This window comes from Rissa tridactyla, chromosome 2 (genome assembly GCF_028500815.1).
Source record: "Rissa tridactyla isolate bRisTri1 chromosome 2, bRisTri1.patW.cur.20221130, whole genome shotgun sequence".
Taxonomy (NCBI): Eukaryota; Metazoa; Chordata; class Aves; order Charadriiformes; family Laridae; genus Rissa; species Rissa tridactyla.
Genome location: NC_071467.1, coordinates 118,371,431 through 118,386,837, shown reverse-complemented (window position 1 = coordinate 118,386,837; position 15,407 = coordinate 118,371,431). Strand labels below are relative to the sequence as shown.

The window sequence follows — 15,407 nt, the reverse complement described above, 5'->3', positions numbered from 1 at the left end:
TGTGTTTTTCCCTGGAAGAAATACTGACTGATAGTTAAAAACAAAAAAACACACTACCCCCCCAAAATCAAAAAAAGCCCCAACCAAACCAAAACAGCTCAGCAGGCCCTGAGGAATGCCAGCCCCTGCTTCCCCTAGAGAGATCTGTAAGTCACACGGTCCAATCAATAAACCAGATCATAAGATGATTAGCAGCAGTGTCAGTTAATTTATTCGCTGAAAAATAACTCAAGCTGCGTCTCAGGTCTCATAAATACAGAAAACATTTATAACTGAGTTAGAGGTGGGTGACTCTGAGGGCTCCACAGGATTGTGGGAAAAGCACTGACTTCAAGGGTCAGAAAAGGCATTTTTATAATACAGCTACAGATTTTTCTTCTGAAATTAAATTCTTCTGAGACTTTTTTTTTTGTGGTGTCAGCAAAAACTATTTTAAGTGCAGTTCATCAGCATCCGCAAACCTGGCAGCCTGTTCTGCTGCCCAAATGGGTGAACTCAGGAGAAGTGGAAGGAAGAGGTGTAATATGCAACGGTCGAATGACTAAAGCAGAAAGAACCACTGGCTCCACAGCTCTCTGTGTCGCTGCAAAAGATACTCCTGTTGTTCTTCTGCCTCCTCACTGGAGGAAAGAGTTTGTGTGGAGGTTTTCCAAGGTAAAAGGCAGGGAAGGAGTAGGTGCCCTGAAGAATACAATCTCCTTTGGCTTCAAAGGCTGGCATTTGGAAACACGACATCATCTATCTGGGATCCCTATGATTTTTAGGCCCCATGACAAAGGGCACACGCTTCGTTCACAGATACTGTGTGGAAGCTTAAATTCCAAGTGGGTGTTGATGGGAAACAAGTGGGAGCAATGAGTCTTTGAGGAGCACAGGAATCATCCTGTCTTCTCCACTAACGGGGAAGATGAAGAATAAAGAGCCATCTTTGTCACATTTGCTCAGCTGTTTTAGTCACCAACGGTCAAAATTAAACTATGAGGAATTGGGCTATTTCATTCATCCTTTTTGTCAGTGTAAAAACACCTTGATTGGTACTACACCACCAGAGCTAAGGCTGCTTTTGGAACCTGTCCTGCAACACAGACGAGGACTATCACAGTCACCCACCAGGGAACGGCCCCTTTGCTGCTGTTGTGTGTTTGCTTAGATTTGCTTTGTTTTTCTGGTGCTATCTTTAAACATGTTGGCTATGTTAGCCTCGAAAGGGTGAAATGGTAAATCCCTGATACCCTCTGCAAATAGAAGCCTGGCAGCATTTTAACAGATGTTAAGAATCATAATAGGTTACACTGCTATTTTCTCTGGTTATTTGCCAAAGTAAGCCCAAAGCATCCCCACCAATAAGCTGGCATTTAGAAAAGCACTCCAAAACACAGTCACAGCTGGATGATCTATTCACCAATCTTCATCCTTACACTCCCCACCCATCAGTGGGATTTGCTGCAAAATGATTAACTGCCTTACCACCATCTGTGCTCAGGCCCCATTAGTAACCCAGGCATTTCAGGAGATCCCAGCCCTGCCCAGGCTAAGTCCAATTACGGCTTGCTGATTCATCGGTCCAGCTAAGCAAGCCTGGAAAACGCAACAGGTAACCAAACGCTCTCGGAACAAATTAACCTCTACAAAAAAACCCCTGTACGTCGTACCTCAGGAACAAATCAACCCCTACATAAACAGGCACTTCGTGTACTATCCCGCCAGTGTTAACTACCGACAAATACAGGGGAAAGCTCAGGTCAGGCCACAGCTGCTTTACGCAGGTTGCTGAACAATAGGTCCTTACCTTGCTTGCTGGCAGACACTGCAGATCCAAGCCTTCTCCTTCTTCTGGTAAGAACTGCAGCTCTTGCAGATGTTGTACTTGCAGTCTTGGCACTGTCGCTTGCTGTTGATAAGAAACGTGAAAGGGGAACAACAGCGAATGCAGCAGTGCTCGTTGAACTTCTGCTGCTTGGAAAGGATGCTGCACTTGTTACCCTCTTCATCCAACTTCTGCTTCATTTCGCTGCAACGAAAAGCAAGAGAACAAAAATATAAACAACATTTCAATGGGAAATCTCCTCCTCTTTGCCCTTCTCCTCCTCCCACATCTTCATGTTACACTCCTCAAATAACTTTTGCAGGTGTGAAGTGTCAGAAATGCATATTCTAAATCCGGAACTGGGAAACAAAAACTCCTACATTCCCTGGAGTCACCTGTGGCCGATCCATTTAAACTCTCTGAGTCACGAGCCAGGGTAAACAATTTCCCTTCACTCAACTCCAGCGAGACACCCTCAGGAGAGCCAGGCTGTTGCTCCAGGTACTCCAGCTGCGCAAAGCCATAGCGTTATTTGAGAATTCAGGGCTGCTTTGCGAACGCTTTACAAATCAAAAATCAGTCTCTAAAAGTCAAAAGGTTTGGTGCGCACTAATAAAAAACCCTACTGATTGACAGCTTTGAAAACAAAACCGTTAAGTTTGCTTTGTTCTGACCCATGGGGTCATATTATTCATAACAGCTCCAATTTGTCAAGGAACGTTAGTCACATACTTCATTTCAGGGACATTTGGGTGTTTTCCTAGTTTGGAGCAATACTGAGCCAACTGTTCGCGAAAGGGTTTGCAGACCCCCTCAAGTCTTCTGTATCCCAGCAGAAAAGCTCATTTATTAAAAAGAAAAAAAAGATAGAATAAATTGTATGTGTGCAGTATTCAGTAATTTGCTCTCTCCCGTTTTACAGTGCTTTTGGTATTTTACAAATTAGGCAATATATTCCACAATATGAGTAATAAAAAACATCCAGAAGGAACAGTTGTGTAAGTAAACAAGTCTGCAAACTCATCGCAGTTTCTGGCATATACAACTAGGATATACATTAAGAGAAAAAAATAGGATTCATGAAATACATGTTAAATAAAAGCTTGTAGAACGGCGTGCATGTACATATATTCATTCTTTCAATTTCTCATAATTAGTGGTGTCTACCTTACTATTTCAAATTGCGGATAAGAACCACTTGGAAGACCACAGCAACACAAAATTCTAAAGAAAATTTAAAGGTACCACAAGATATAGACTAAGTTGCAAGAAGACAGAATCATGACATGCTGACTTGCACTTAAATTAATGCTTGTTACAGGAAAGAAAGAACACACTTATTACATCTATACACATCATTATGAGCCAATCCTGGAATGTTAAAAAGGCTTGCATTACTGGGCTACACATCATCTTATTTGCCATTTCTGCCTCAGATTCATAACTCAAAATAAAATCAGCCTATTTTATGAAAGTCTGACAGGTCAGTTCTAAACCTCACGTCTAAAAGGCAATTAAGGCAGTGATCTACAGCATATCATTTTTTAACTTGCACATACCTCATATTTAACCATATTCCTGATACACACCTTTTATAAATTTAAAACTTCAAAACAATGTATGTTTCTGCTCTTTGTCCCCTGTACAAAGGTTTGGCTATCAGACCAGCTGCTCAAACCCAAGTAAATACTCTTTGGAGTTTCAAGTAAACAATATTTCTTTATGCTTTTTGTCCGGATGATAAAACTTCCTTGTTTTTCCACATTTTTACAGAATGTTAAAGTTGAAAAAGGTAAGAGAATATCATGTAAGAGAGGAAATGTCTGAATTACGCAAGTCAAACTGGCTTCCTTGTGTAAACTGATGAAGTTATCCGACAGGTTAAATGGGATGGTCAGACTAGTTTTTCTTATCCCCGTTACTCCCTCCTACCATGGTACTACATGGACAATCTTTCTAGGGGAACAAGAGTAGGAGCAAGCTGTTCCCTACGTCGTTCCTCCATCCACAGCACGCGTCCGGATCCTGCTACTGTGCAGGAGGTCAGGCAGGAACCCTGGGTCTCAGAAGAGGAGCTGGTGAAGGGGAGAGCTATATGATACAAGGAGGATTTCTGGCACAGAGAGGAAGTGTCAGCAGCCCAAGATGCTGCAGCCTTTGCTTCAGGCCAGAGACCCCAGGCAGCAGATGCTGGCCTCCCCGTAAGATGAGAACAGTCGAGGTCAGGAGGAACAGTGAAAGAAGAGATTTTTGTCCTCATGCAGCTCTATTATCTCCCAGAATTAGTAACACTGATATTTTGGTAGTGTCAGCCCGCACACTCAACATGCTCGGTGGTGTTTTGAACCCTCATTAGGGCTCTTATGCAGGATAGCAAAATAAACCGCAGAAGCAAAGCCACCTATTAAGGCACTACAATAATGCTCGCACGATATAAAAACAGGCAGTTTCGTTCACAACAGAGCTAATAAAGCCTGGTACATAGCAAAAGCTGAGCGCACTCTGAAGCCTTTTCATCACTATAGGCATTAATTACATCTCTCTGTCTGGCTGCCAACATTCATTACAGCGGTAGGACCTTAATGATATTAAGGCATCTGCCTCACTGTTAAATAGGACTAAAATTGGCCAATGGATTCAAAAAGTCAATAGGATAGGGTTGGACAGGCTGGCAGGGAGAGAGCATGACAGAAAAAGCCTCATTTCCACAGGAAACCAGGCAGAACAGAAAAGAAAGCGATGCGCATCCCTCTGATGTCTGTAACAAATTAAGGCCCTCACGCGCTACCTGCCAAAGGCTATTCCAATTTCTATAAGGAGTCAAATAGCAAACGGGACTGTCAACAGGACTTGTCGGTTGAAGCCAAAAGGCTACTCTCCACACTCTTCCCTTGAAAGTAAAACACGGGTTTCCTATGAAAGCAAAGTGCTGCACAACACCGGCAGACGACTGGATCTACCTGGTTTAAGGAAAATTACATAGTCAAAGGGAAAAGTAGGCTCTGGTTTACTCGCAGCAGTACTGAGAAAACCCCTCTTGCACGTGACTTCAGCTGGATAATCACCGTGAGCGGGATGATTAACGTGAGCTCCAATCTCAACACACTGAGAAAGTTTGTAGCGCTGGAATTCAGGAGGTACCAGTTGAAGTTTGAGGCATCCCGAGTTTGAAAGTTTCGGACTTTACCTTCAGGATGTTCAAATGGCTTGGTGCAAGAAGGTTGTTAACAACCGTCTAAAGCAAGAGCTTGCAGTCAACAGCACTGATCCTGTCACGTAGTGAAACTTGCTTCCAGAAGGAAGACCGCCGCCTGTGCGGGAGCTGACTGACTTAGTTTCTGAGAGGCAGGTGGAACCGCACAGCCATTGCAAATATTCCCCCTTTCTACCCATGCAACACCATCTCCCTCAACCAAACACAGGCGAGGGGGGATGGACAGAGGAAAGAGGGAGAATGTGTGTGCGCTCACGGGCGCTCACTTCGTCTGACATTGCTTTCCCAAGGAGGGAAGTATAGGTATATATATAATATGTATGCAAATAAAACAAGCAACAAAGAGAGACTTTGCACAAAAAATTTCCTTTTGGGGAAAGGGTGGAAGCATGGGAACAACAAATGACAGAATATACTCACATCACTGAAGTTGCAACTGACAGTGCTTGGCTATTATGGTTATGTGTAACACAGTAATAAGGATCTTTGGAGAAGAGAACTCCTGCGGTTTGAATGAATCTAAGATTGGATTTAGTTTTCTTTTTCGAGTGGTTGCATTTCACCGATTGCCTATAAATACAAAAGCAGCAACGAATGCTCAATAGGTACCCAACAAGTCTGTCACAAAGACTAATCCTGTCAAAGAACATTTTATTGAACTATAAATTCCAAAATATACAGATGCATATTTAGATTTTTCCAGAGACTTGCATTAATCTGCAACAGTTTGAATAATAAATATGTAATTAATTTCAGTCAACGTTTTGGGTGATGGACCCCTGGCATGTAATCCCAACACAAAGTCAGGTTAGGAATGCTTTCTAGCATAATGCTTTGGATGTAGGTTTTGCTATCATATTCTGAGGGCAAATAGTCACCTTCCCCTCTTCACCCATTATGGTTTTTGTTGCCTTTTTTTTTTTCTTCTTAAATTTAAATATCTTTCATTGTCATGTTCTTTTTCTTTTCAGTGTCCTAGAGGATTTTAACTGAAGTTGTGAGCAGTACGATATTCTACTTTGCTAGCTTGCACAGTGGTTTACCAATGACACGGTTGGTTAGGTATGATGTTATGCTGAAGACAGGTACCGCACAGCACATTGCAAGTGAGGACACTGCTGAAATGCTGCCGGTGAGTTGGGCAGACGCGCAGGACGTGTCATTGCATGACCGCTCCTCAACAGCTGGGCAGCAGCCCCTCTGAAATACCCTGTCGTCTAAGCCATCTTTGGACTCAATGAATTGGCAGCCCCTTTTCGTTTCTACAAGAAACACTGCATCAGGCTTGTAAAAATAGGACAAAACCTGGCAAACTGAAGCTACAGGATTGTTTTCCTTGCTCTTCACTGCCACGGATTTACAGAATGATTTATCCAAAGTCACCAGCTTTTTACACGCTTGGGTTTATCTGCTGTACAATAGCGGCAACGGTAAAACTCGCAATGGCAATAATAAACTTGTTTCATCTAAATATATAGCGAAATATAAATATATACAGAACACCTTTACATCATCTTTCATTTAGTGACCATATAGTCCTCTCCACTGCGGCATTCTTGCAAGCAACATATTTAAATATTCACAGCAAATGGCCCTTAAACTTTTTTTTAGAAGACCCGACTGCCTTATCTAGACAAAATTCCATTTCAAGTCACTCGTACAGTATACAGATAATTGAGTTCTTACTTACTAGTAAGTAGGATAAGGTGTATTCAGTGCAGACCAAATGCTCTGTTTATGCTCTGGACAGCCTATTTTGGTGGGAGTTCAAACAGAATTCTTCAATGTTTGCTTAAACAATGCCTTCTCCCCTAATAGATTTCTTTAAAACAGTTGGTTATTGTATGTAATTGCACCTCCTGAATACAGACACGCAAGTTTGTTTGAGAAAAGCTTTTCTGCTTTTTTCCCAAACCCTCCTTTATAAAAGTTATCTCTTTATTTTTTTTTTTTTTTTAACTGGCAGCGTGATAAGGATGCTTCTTGTTTCTCTGAGCTACAGTTTGATATTCACAAAGCTCAATGGCTGTAATTATTCTATATTTTAGTAAGTGAAACAAATCCTAGATGGCCCTGTATGCTTCCCCCCAAGAAGTGTTGTTGGGATTACATACTTAAGGGCTGTGGGCAGGTGGAGCTATAACCTCAAACTACAAAGTCAACAGTAAGACACGTGTTGGCAACTTGCCATAGTAAGTATAATACTGTGAGGCTTAAAAAAAGCTGGAAGGAAGCCCACGATGTGTTTGAGAAACAGATTAAAAAAAAAGTCGTTGCTACATGTATAAGGCTAGGATGACCAAACTCCAAGTCTCTCCATTGCGGGTGGCAGCGGAAGGGAGTTCATGAAACAGCAGGACTGAAGGGCCATGGTCAGCTATATTACATTATAAAGCTAAGTAAACCCACCTGTTTTCCATATAACAAGGAGAACAGTTCCTAGTGGAAACCTGACAGTTGGCTTGATTCACCCAGTGATTTGGGTAGTGGAACCACCGTCCCATTTTTTCTCCAACAGATTGGCAGCTGAAACATTTGCCTGAGATGTGGACGATTAATTTAGGTCTCTGCTCTATTCAAAGGAGACTTAGCATCCTCACTACCACCAACTTAAATGTCAGCTGAATGGCCTCCTCAGGCATTGTTCTTCATCTTTGATAAGACTACCATTCAGTTATTTACAAACATTCACTGGAGCACAGAAGCATAACCAAGCAGACAAGGCACCGACGAGGCCAAGACACCTTGCTTTAGTCTTGCCTTAGGAAACATTTAGGTATCCCACAGATTGCAGTGCGTCCTCAATGTCAGCACACTCCTCTGGAAGCTGGAAGATGAGATGAGGGTGTGCCCAGTGCGTTTTGTTCAGGAGTCCAGTTTTGGGAAGACTCTCCAATTAACCTGTAAAAAGCAGCCTCACACAGAGGCATTTATGGGAAAGCAATGGGACCACCACCACTGGCAGCAGCAGCAGGGACAGTCCTTTGGAAAGGATGCAACATGTATTAGTCAGCTACAATGCAGCACGCCAAGCTCCAAGACAGAGTCTGTATAAGCCAGTCTGTCTGCCAGGCTCCCCCAAACCCGGCTCTCTGCTCTTCTCTAAGGGGATGTCTCCAACTATCGGACTATAGCCAGCTTGTGCCTCACGTCAATCTCCATTTCAGACGGGCACCTGCCAGTTTAAAGGCAAAGTCCAGCTGGTGAGGTTCCCATTTGCTCTGTTGCTTTTTTTTGGGTGATGGACAAATACAATTTTTCCCACTGTTTAACCACCTTTTATCTTCCTCAACAGAGAGTAGAGGTTAAATATTTTCTAGCTGCCTGCACAAGAAAAGAGGAAAATGGAGGGACAACGTTTCCATGAGTTAAAAAAATTCCCATTTCCTTCACGTCACTCCCTCCTGCCGAACAGAGGAGTAGCACTCTGACCACAAGTTATCAAAGACAGGCAGAAACCTTCTTCTTCAGTACTACAGATAAGGGTTTCTGTTCCCAGTCTTCTTAATTACATCACATCTATTTCATAACATAAACTACCTTTTATGCACTTGGCATTGGAGCCTTTTGTCCCTCAAACATTAGTGAGCAGGCAGCATACACCCTGCAAAGTGCTTTTCTTAGGGGAGCAGTCTTCTGCTCAGCTGCGTAACTGGTTGTCTCTCTGCATTTGTTTGCGCTATCTCACCTCTGAGGCTAGATGACGAAGCTTACCAATTTGTCTTAAAACTGGTTTTAATCTTAGTTCGATGACTGTTAAGAGCCTTAAGAGACCTTTTCCCTCCACAGAAGAGCATGCGTTCAGACACTCTTCTGGCCAGGCACCCCTCAGACTCACCTACATGTACCAGCTAGTGAGACATTTCGCTTAGCGTGAGATCTGGATTTCAACATAGTCTGGGGAGCAGGTGAACAAGTTCTGATGTGCCTGTTCCCAGCCTTTCAGAAAAGCCATTTTCACCAGCTGCATCTCGTGTTTTTCCACCATCACAGTCAGCCCAAGCCAAGCCTCTCCTATCCCTGCCCAGGAGTTAAGCAGCCGGAGCTGCCAAGTAGAGCTGCTCACCAGTTTCATCCCTTCCACGCTCTCTAGGACGCAAAGTATGGAACAGTGCAAATAGCGATGAAGCTATACGCTGACAGAGCCATACGTCTTTTCCCCCGTTACATACAGTAAGAACCAAATTCTTCCAGCAGGCGTATGCCTTGCTCACTATTTACTCTCTAAGGGTTTATTCTTTTAGCTGCCTCTTCTTCTCAGGCAGTTGATTCTCCTCCATCAGGATGGGCATCCAACACAACTCCCTGGTCCCAGATAGTGCTACACCTTTTGTTTCTCTTATGTCTTTGCTAGATTGTCCCTGGTGAAACTTGCCTCTCTAAAAAAGCAGAGCACGGGATAGTCCTGTGTCCCTTTACAGCAAATGCCAAGTGAATTCATTACCTTAAAATTACATCTTTTTTCTAGGCTCCTGTCAACACAGTCACAATTATGCCTCATGCTGTATTTAACGCTTTGTACGTCTATTAGTATTCTATACGTTGCTGGTGCTGTCAAAAAGCCATGCTAGTACACATGCAAACACACTGCTTGTGGTTGGCGGCCCTTTGAGGAACACACATCACTTCAATCTGTGCAGAGGGATATCGATTCTGCAGCAGTAACTGACTTACAGGGAGGATTAGACAGCAGAGAGCGCACCATAAATGGGGGGGAAGTAACATCAAAAAACCCCAAAGCAAAACACAAAGGCTTTGGGGGGAGACAGGGGGATGGGACACCTCAGTATTCAAGCACTAACACGCGCATAAATATTTATGAGTCACTTGTATCAAAAATCAGGAAGATGAGTATTTCACACTCCAATTACTCCAACTGCAGTTGCATTCTCTTATCTAAGATCTTACTAGCATCTCTTAAGGGTTTTTTCTCTTCAGCTTTTAATTTCTATAAAATTAGTGTATATTCCTATCAAATCTCACTTTTTAATTTTTCTTTTCCTCTCTTTTTAAAAGTAGGAACACACACTGATGGCTCTGCATGTATGCTAACCCATGATTTTGTCCCATTAAATTCTTTCCAACTGTTGCCAAAGTCTTGCCCTTTTGTTGCTTAACTCAAAAGGCCTATGATGACATCCTATTGCCCTTAAGAATCAACGCTAAGGATTCAGCGACTACTGTGCATTCAGACCGAACGCTATGTCCATAGCATGCGCCATGTGGCTACCAACAGCATGAACCCTCTCAAGGGAACAGTAACAGAAGCGGACGTATGAAAGGTGAGCTGACTGGTGTGTAACTTCAGTGCCGTCAGAGATCTCATAGGACAGCAAAGCATTCAGGAGCTTAGAATAACTTACTTTTATGGTTAGGTAAGGTTGAGTGAGATACAAGAGTAAAATCCTACTTCAGTATTTTTTTTAAACAAGCCTTTGCAACAACAATGTGGAGACTAAATGGACTCCATATTACCCACCTGACATACCACATCTGCTTCGACTGATGTTCCTTGGAGCGGAATAAATTGACGCTAAAAGACAGATGTATACCCCACCTTTAAAAATACAGTTATCCTTCTACAATCTGAGACAGCACTGTAAAAAATAATCAGTTACCTGCATAAAATATCACAGATTCTGGGGATAATCTCTTTCTAAACCCGAAGAAATCCATCACAGTGGAAACACTGTTGGTTTTGGTTTTGTTTTTCTTTCACATTTGCAAACACTTCTGATAATGGGAAAACAATGACATTGACACCTTCATATTTCTTTTTAAATACCATAAAATAAATGTTCCGAAGACTAGCCTACGCTAATCACAGCTGAACCAATTACACTGCTGACAGAGCCAGAAAAATGCCAACATACTCAACACCTTTGTCTACCAAACGCATATCGGGCACTGCATTTGCTAGAGAGAGAACAGGTTCAGTCAGCGCCAAGGTGAGTTGTGGTTCACTTTCCCCAGACCAGTACCTTGCTTGTCGTACCAGGCCGCATCCCAATCTGTTGACAATTTCATGCTCAGGTGAAGCCGTTTCACAGAAAGAATGACTGGTGCTACGTTACTCTATAGGTGCCGTGCCAGTGGCTCTTCAGGGAAGTTTCCTTTTCTGTGTCTGGCACAAGCACAGTCAATCAGTATCTCTCATCAGCTGGAAATGACTGACGTGTCAGAGTGTAGATAAATGAAATAAACAGTATACTGGTATTATTTTAAATTCCTTCCTCTTACTTTGTAAACCCGTAAATTGTCAAGAGACACTGCATTTAACCCCATTTTCTTTTGTCGTATTGGGTATCACAGGAGCACAGACTGTGCACCACTTCTAACTGATAGGCTTTGAAACCTTCCGTGGGAAAAAGGGAGCAGTGAGGGAGAAGCAGGCCTTGAATTACAGAGCAGATATTTGGGGGAGCGCTGGGGGACATCAGAAGCCTCCACAAGAAAGCTGAAATGATCTTTTCCAAGAAGCAGTGCTGTGAGTACAGACTCCTTTGCCCTCCCATTCTAATACTGCCACACGGACCATGTGAAAATAAATCTGGGTTTTAACATCCTTTTTCCCTCACTTTTCTTTCTCCTCTACCCTCCTATCTCAGTTAGAGACCGCTCTGCATCCACGTAGGGTGTTCTGAGGTGAAATACTTCAGCGGTATTGGGAACAAGCACTTCTGGTGCAAGTGCAGGACCTTCTGGTTAAATGCTGGGTTTAACTGATTCATTGTGAAGGGCCAAAAGGTGTGCTCCCGTGTTGGACCATCAACCACAAGTGATCGTAAGTTAAGAAGATTTCTCCCTTTCTCACTCTTACATCCATATTGAACTGCTGACCATCACTATCTGAGCCTACGTGTCCAGCCAGCTCTCACGCACTCTACATAAATTCACCTGTACATGCCACAGCCTTGGCATGTGACTACAAAACAGTAAGCTTCCATTATTAACGTCAGCGTTTTGTGACACCTTCCTCTTAGATTACAAACACGTAACACTTCATTTTGTATTATCCTACCAAACATCCTAACAACCTCGCAAAACGTCATTACAGTTTCACCACCTCTCTTACATGCCTTCCCTGATTTTTTCCTTACCACATTTGATAGTGATTTATAGTTATATAAACATTTGCTACATTCCCCTCTATCCCATTTCCTCTTGATGAACATCATTTTGCTCTCCTGAAGCATATTTCTCACTGCCTGTCTGGTATCTTTCTATAACTAATATGTTCTTGCCCCTTTTTTACTTAATTATAGTCAAATTATTTTATCTTTCAATGTCCTTTCCAAAAATTCCCAGAAATACCAAGAAATCTATAGAATTGTGCTGAATCATCAGCATTGATAACTACTTACTACAAGTAGTTTATTTGACCTTATAAACTCTGCAGCCTAACAGCTTTCTATTCCCTACCATCTACTAAGGGATATCCTCCATATTCAGCAGCCAAAGCGTAGTTCTAAAAGTCTCTCTAATGCATTATTTCTGCACCAGTCATTCTCTATTTACCACTCTGCAGCTCAGAACAGTGCATTTCGTCCCATATTTAATCCTGTCTTTTTTCACCTTGTTGTACCAAGTGAAAAAAAAATATAAAAATAGTTTAACAGAATTAATTCTCAGGTGCATCTAATTTTAAAGGGATGAAAACTGAATTCCTGGCCATATTGACCAACTTCCTCTGAGCATTTCATGGTGTATTCATGATCAGTAGAAGAAAGCAAAGTATTCATCAAATGCTGGTACGCTCGTAGCCTTTATCTGCACTCCCTCCTCCCGTTTGTCACACTGTGCCTCTCCCCGTGCCCCTCTCCATTGGAGAATTCAATGCTGCTCCTATCAGGTCCTCACTTTCAGCACAAGGCCATCTTAAGCTAATGACCATTTTTACCCCTGTTGTTCATACCTGAAGAATAATAAATACAGACAAGCATTTGTAAGAATAAAGTATTGCTCAGCTCAAACAGACCAAAAATATTTCCTGAAAATATTTTTTAAATGTACGTACTCTTCCATCATACTTATGTGCAATACATTCTTTGCATCACTAGTGGCATCTGTGAGTCTACCTTTCTTCGGAATCCAATTTTATGTCCATAACAACTTGAAAAAGTTTCCTTTAAGAATAGAAACACGCCTACTACATTAAACAGTTCCTCTCCCAGTGCCGTCTGGCTTGACCTTATAAAACACAATTCACAGCCTGGCTAGTGTACAGCAGGAGAGCAACTCAGACATCGGCACTGAAAATCTCTGAAGTATTCACTATGAGTCATCCTTCCCTCTTCCTGGTTGGACTTCCAGAAACACAGACCTACAAAGATTTACACTAGAATCAGCGTTGTTACTGAGTTACTATTATTTACTTCCCCCACGAGAAAACAAAGGGTGTCTTCCTCGACCCTTCCCACGGAACAAACAGCAGAATAAACTAGAGCAGGTGGCAGAATAAACAGCAGAGCTCGCTAAGGAAGCAGGTTTCACATCGTGACAAGTCATAGTGTCGGAGGGCTGTGTGTGTGTCGTTAGAAAAAAACAGCACACAGACGCTCATCCCACTTCACCCTCAGTCAAGATGAATAACGCTTCATATGTAAGAGCCTTCTGCCTGATGAGGTTGGCTTCCAAGATTTACCTGTCCTGACCACTGCCCTCCCAGGAGAGTGGCTGCCGCTGTAGAACCCAGGTGGGACAGGAATGCTGGGGGAGCCGTGTTCTCCACAAGCACGGGGAACGCAACACAGACAAATCTGCACTATGTCCTTCCATCCCATCATCCATCAAGTATTTCGCCACTTCCTGTGACAACCACAGGAGCCCTTAACGTGCCACAAGAAGAAAGCTCTGTAGGCCATCCTGGTCACAGGGGGTTGTTTCAGGTGAAACTCCTATGCAGTTCTAGGAAGCACACCAGGCTATAACTGCATAAAAAAGAAAGAAAAGCCTCAGAGCAAGAGGTTCCTACTAACTTGGTTTCAGAGTGAATTCCTTGCCAATTCCATCACTTAGCTCTGTATTTTCAGCAGGTCTGCATGCACACAGCTCCTAAAGTCCACTTCCCTAGTCCAGCTCCTCTTCATGCTGCCCACGCTCCCAATGCACAGTAAATTCCGTTCTTAGATATTCTACATAGACTCTGCAATTCAAGGAGGTTAAAAATTGTAAGCCCTGTAGTTCCAAACAATCAACATAATATGGGTCAAGAAATAGCAGCTTTATATTTTTAGTAAATTTAAGCTTGTAAACAGTGATGATTTTTAAGTATAGAAATTTTTTACGATAACCATGTAGGTTTTGTTTGTTTGTTTTAAAGACAAAGACTTATAAGCTTAAAATTACCACATAACCCTATTGTACACAAGACGGTATTTTTTGGCAGACAAAAAACCACAGTATCTGCTTTCACGGAATGTGTTTTATATTTAAGATGATACGTTACCCCAGTGTGGGTTCATATCAACAATATTAACACATTCTGGAAGTAGTATCCTGTCACTTATTACAAACCAGACAAATCTCTGCCAAGGGGCAGGAAAAATATCGACAGCATCTTCATCTCCCTGTTCAAAAACACAGATTTAAGGTAGTCCTTTAAAAGGTATTGGCATATGCTATTGCTATAGTAACACCAGCATTTAACAAAGATACAATCTTCATTTAACACTGTTACAATACTTCGGATATCTCACCCAGTTCATGTTCTTAACTTCATCCAAAAGCTTTTTATTACGGGAATGTTTCTGCAAATTTAATAGCACACTGATATTTTAACATATAAAGGAATATACAGTTATGGAATGAAAGTAAATCAGTGAGCAACCACGAAAAATATAAAAAGCTAATAATTTGGAATTTATTTAGAAAATAATGGTATTCATTTTGCAGCTGCACTTACAGTCACAGCTATTTAGCTTTACTCTGCGTACGTGTGTGAGAATGCATGCATACACATATAGATAAACTGCTTTATTCAATATCCCTTCCAAGTGAAGGGTGGGAATCTCACCCACCTAGTACTCTCCATACCCCATCCCCATGGAAACATCATACTAAGTGCTGTCCTAGAAAAGCCAATTCAGCTATAAAAGAGGAAACACAACCAGGTTACCAGACTAGTGGGATACAAGGATATTAAATTAAAGTCCTCTTGTGCAGATGCTCCCGCAGCTCTACATATCCCAGTAATTCTTCCTCAGTCCTTGAGAGTATGCCTCACCCAGGCCACAGAAGGCTACATACAGTAGACTTTCCCAGAGGGGAGGAAGGATGCAGGGGACCATCAGAAATCTGCATTTTTCATTCCTCCTCTAGATTAATGTGTGCTCTCTGCTTCTTCCCAATTAGGTATCTATCAATCTGAAGTACAGCAAATGTACT

The 15,407-nt window shown here is 42.2% G+C and overlaps 1 protein-coding gene across 7 annotated transcripts in view; it reads right to left on the bottom strand.

The window, feature by feature from the left end:
- The window catches only part of MYRIP (myosin VIIA and Rab interacting protein), a 261,162-nt gene that overhangs the window by 119,453 nt on the left and 126,302 nt on the right, over positions 1–15,407 (bottom strand). For all 7 annotated transcript variants that reach the window (XM_054191437.1, XM_054191436.1, XM_054191439.1 and 4 more), the window contains one exon: positions 1,790–2,011. In XM_054191437.1, the coding sequence (XP_054047412.1) occupies positions 1,790–2,011 (222 nt within the window). The remainder of the gene's footprint in view (positions 1–1,789; positions 2,012–15,407) is intronic.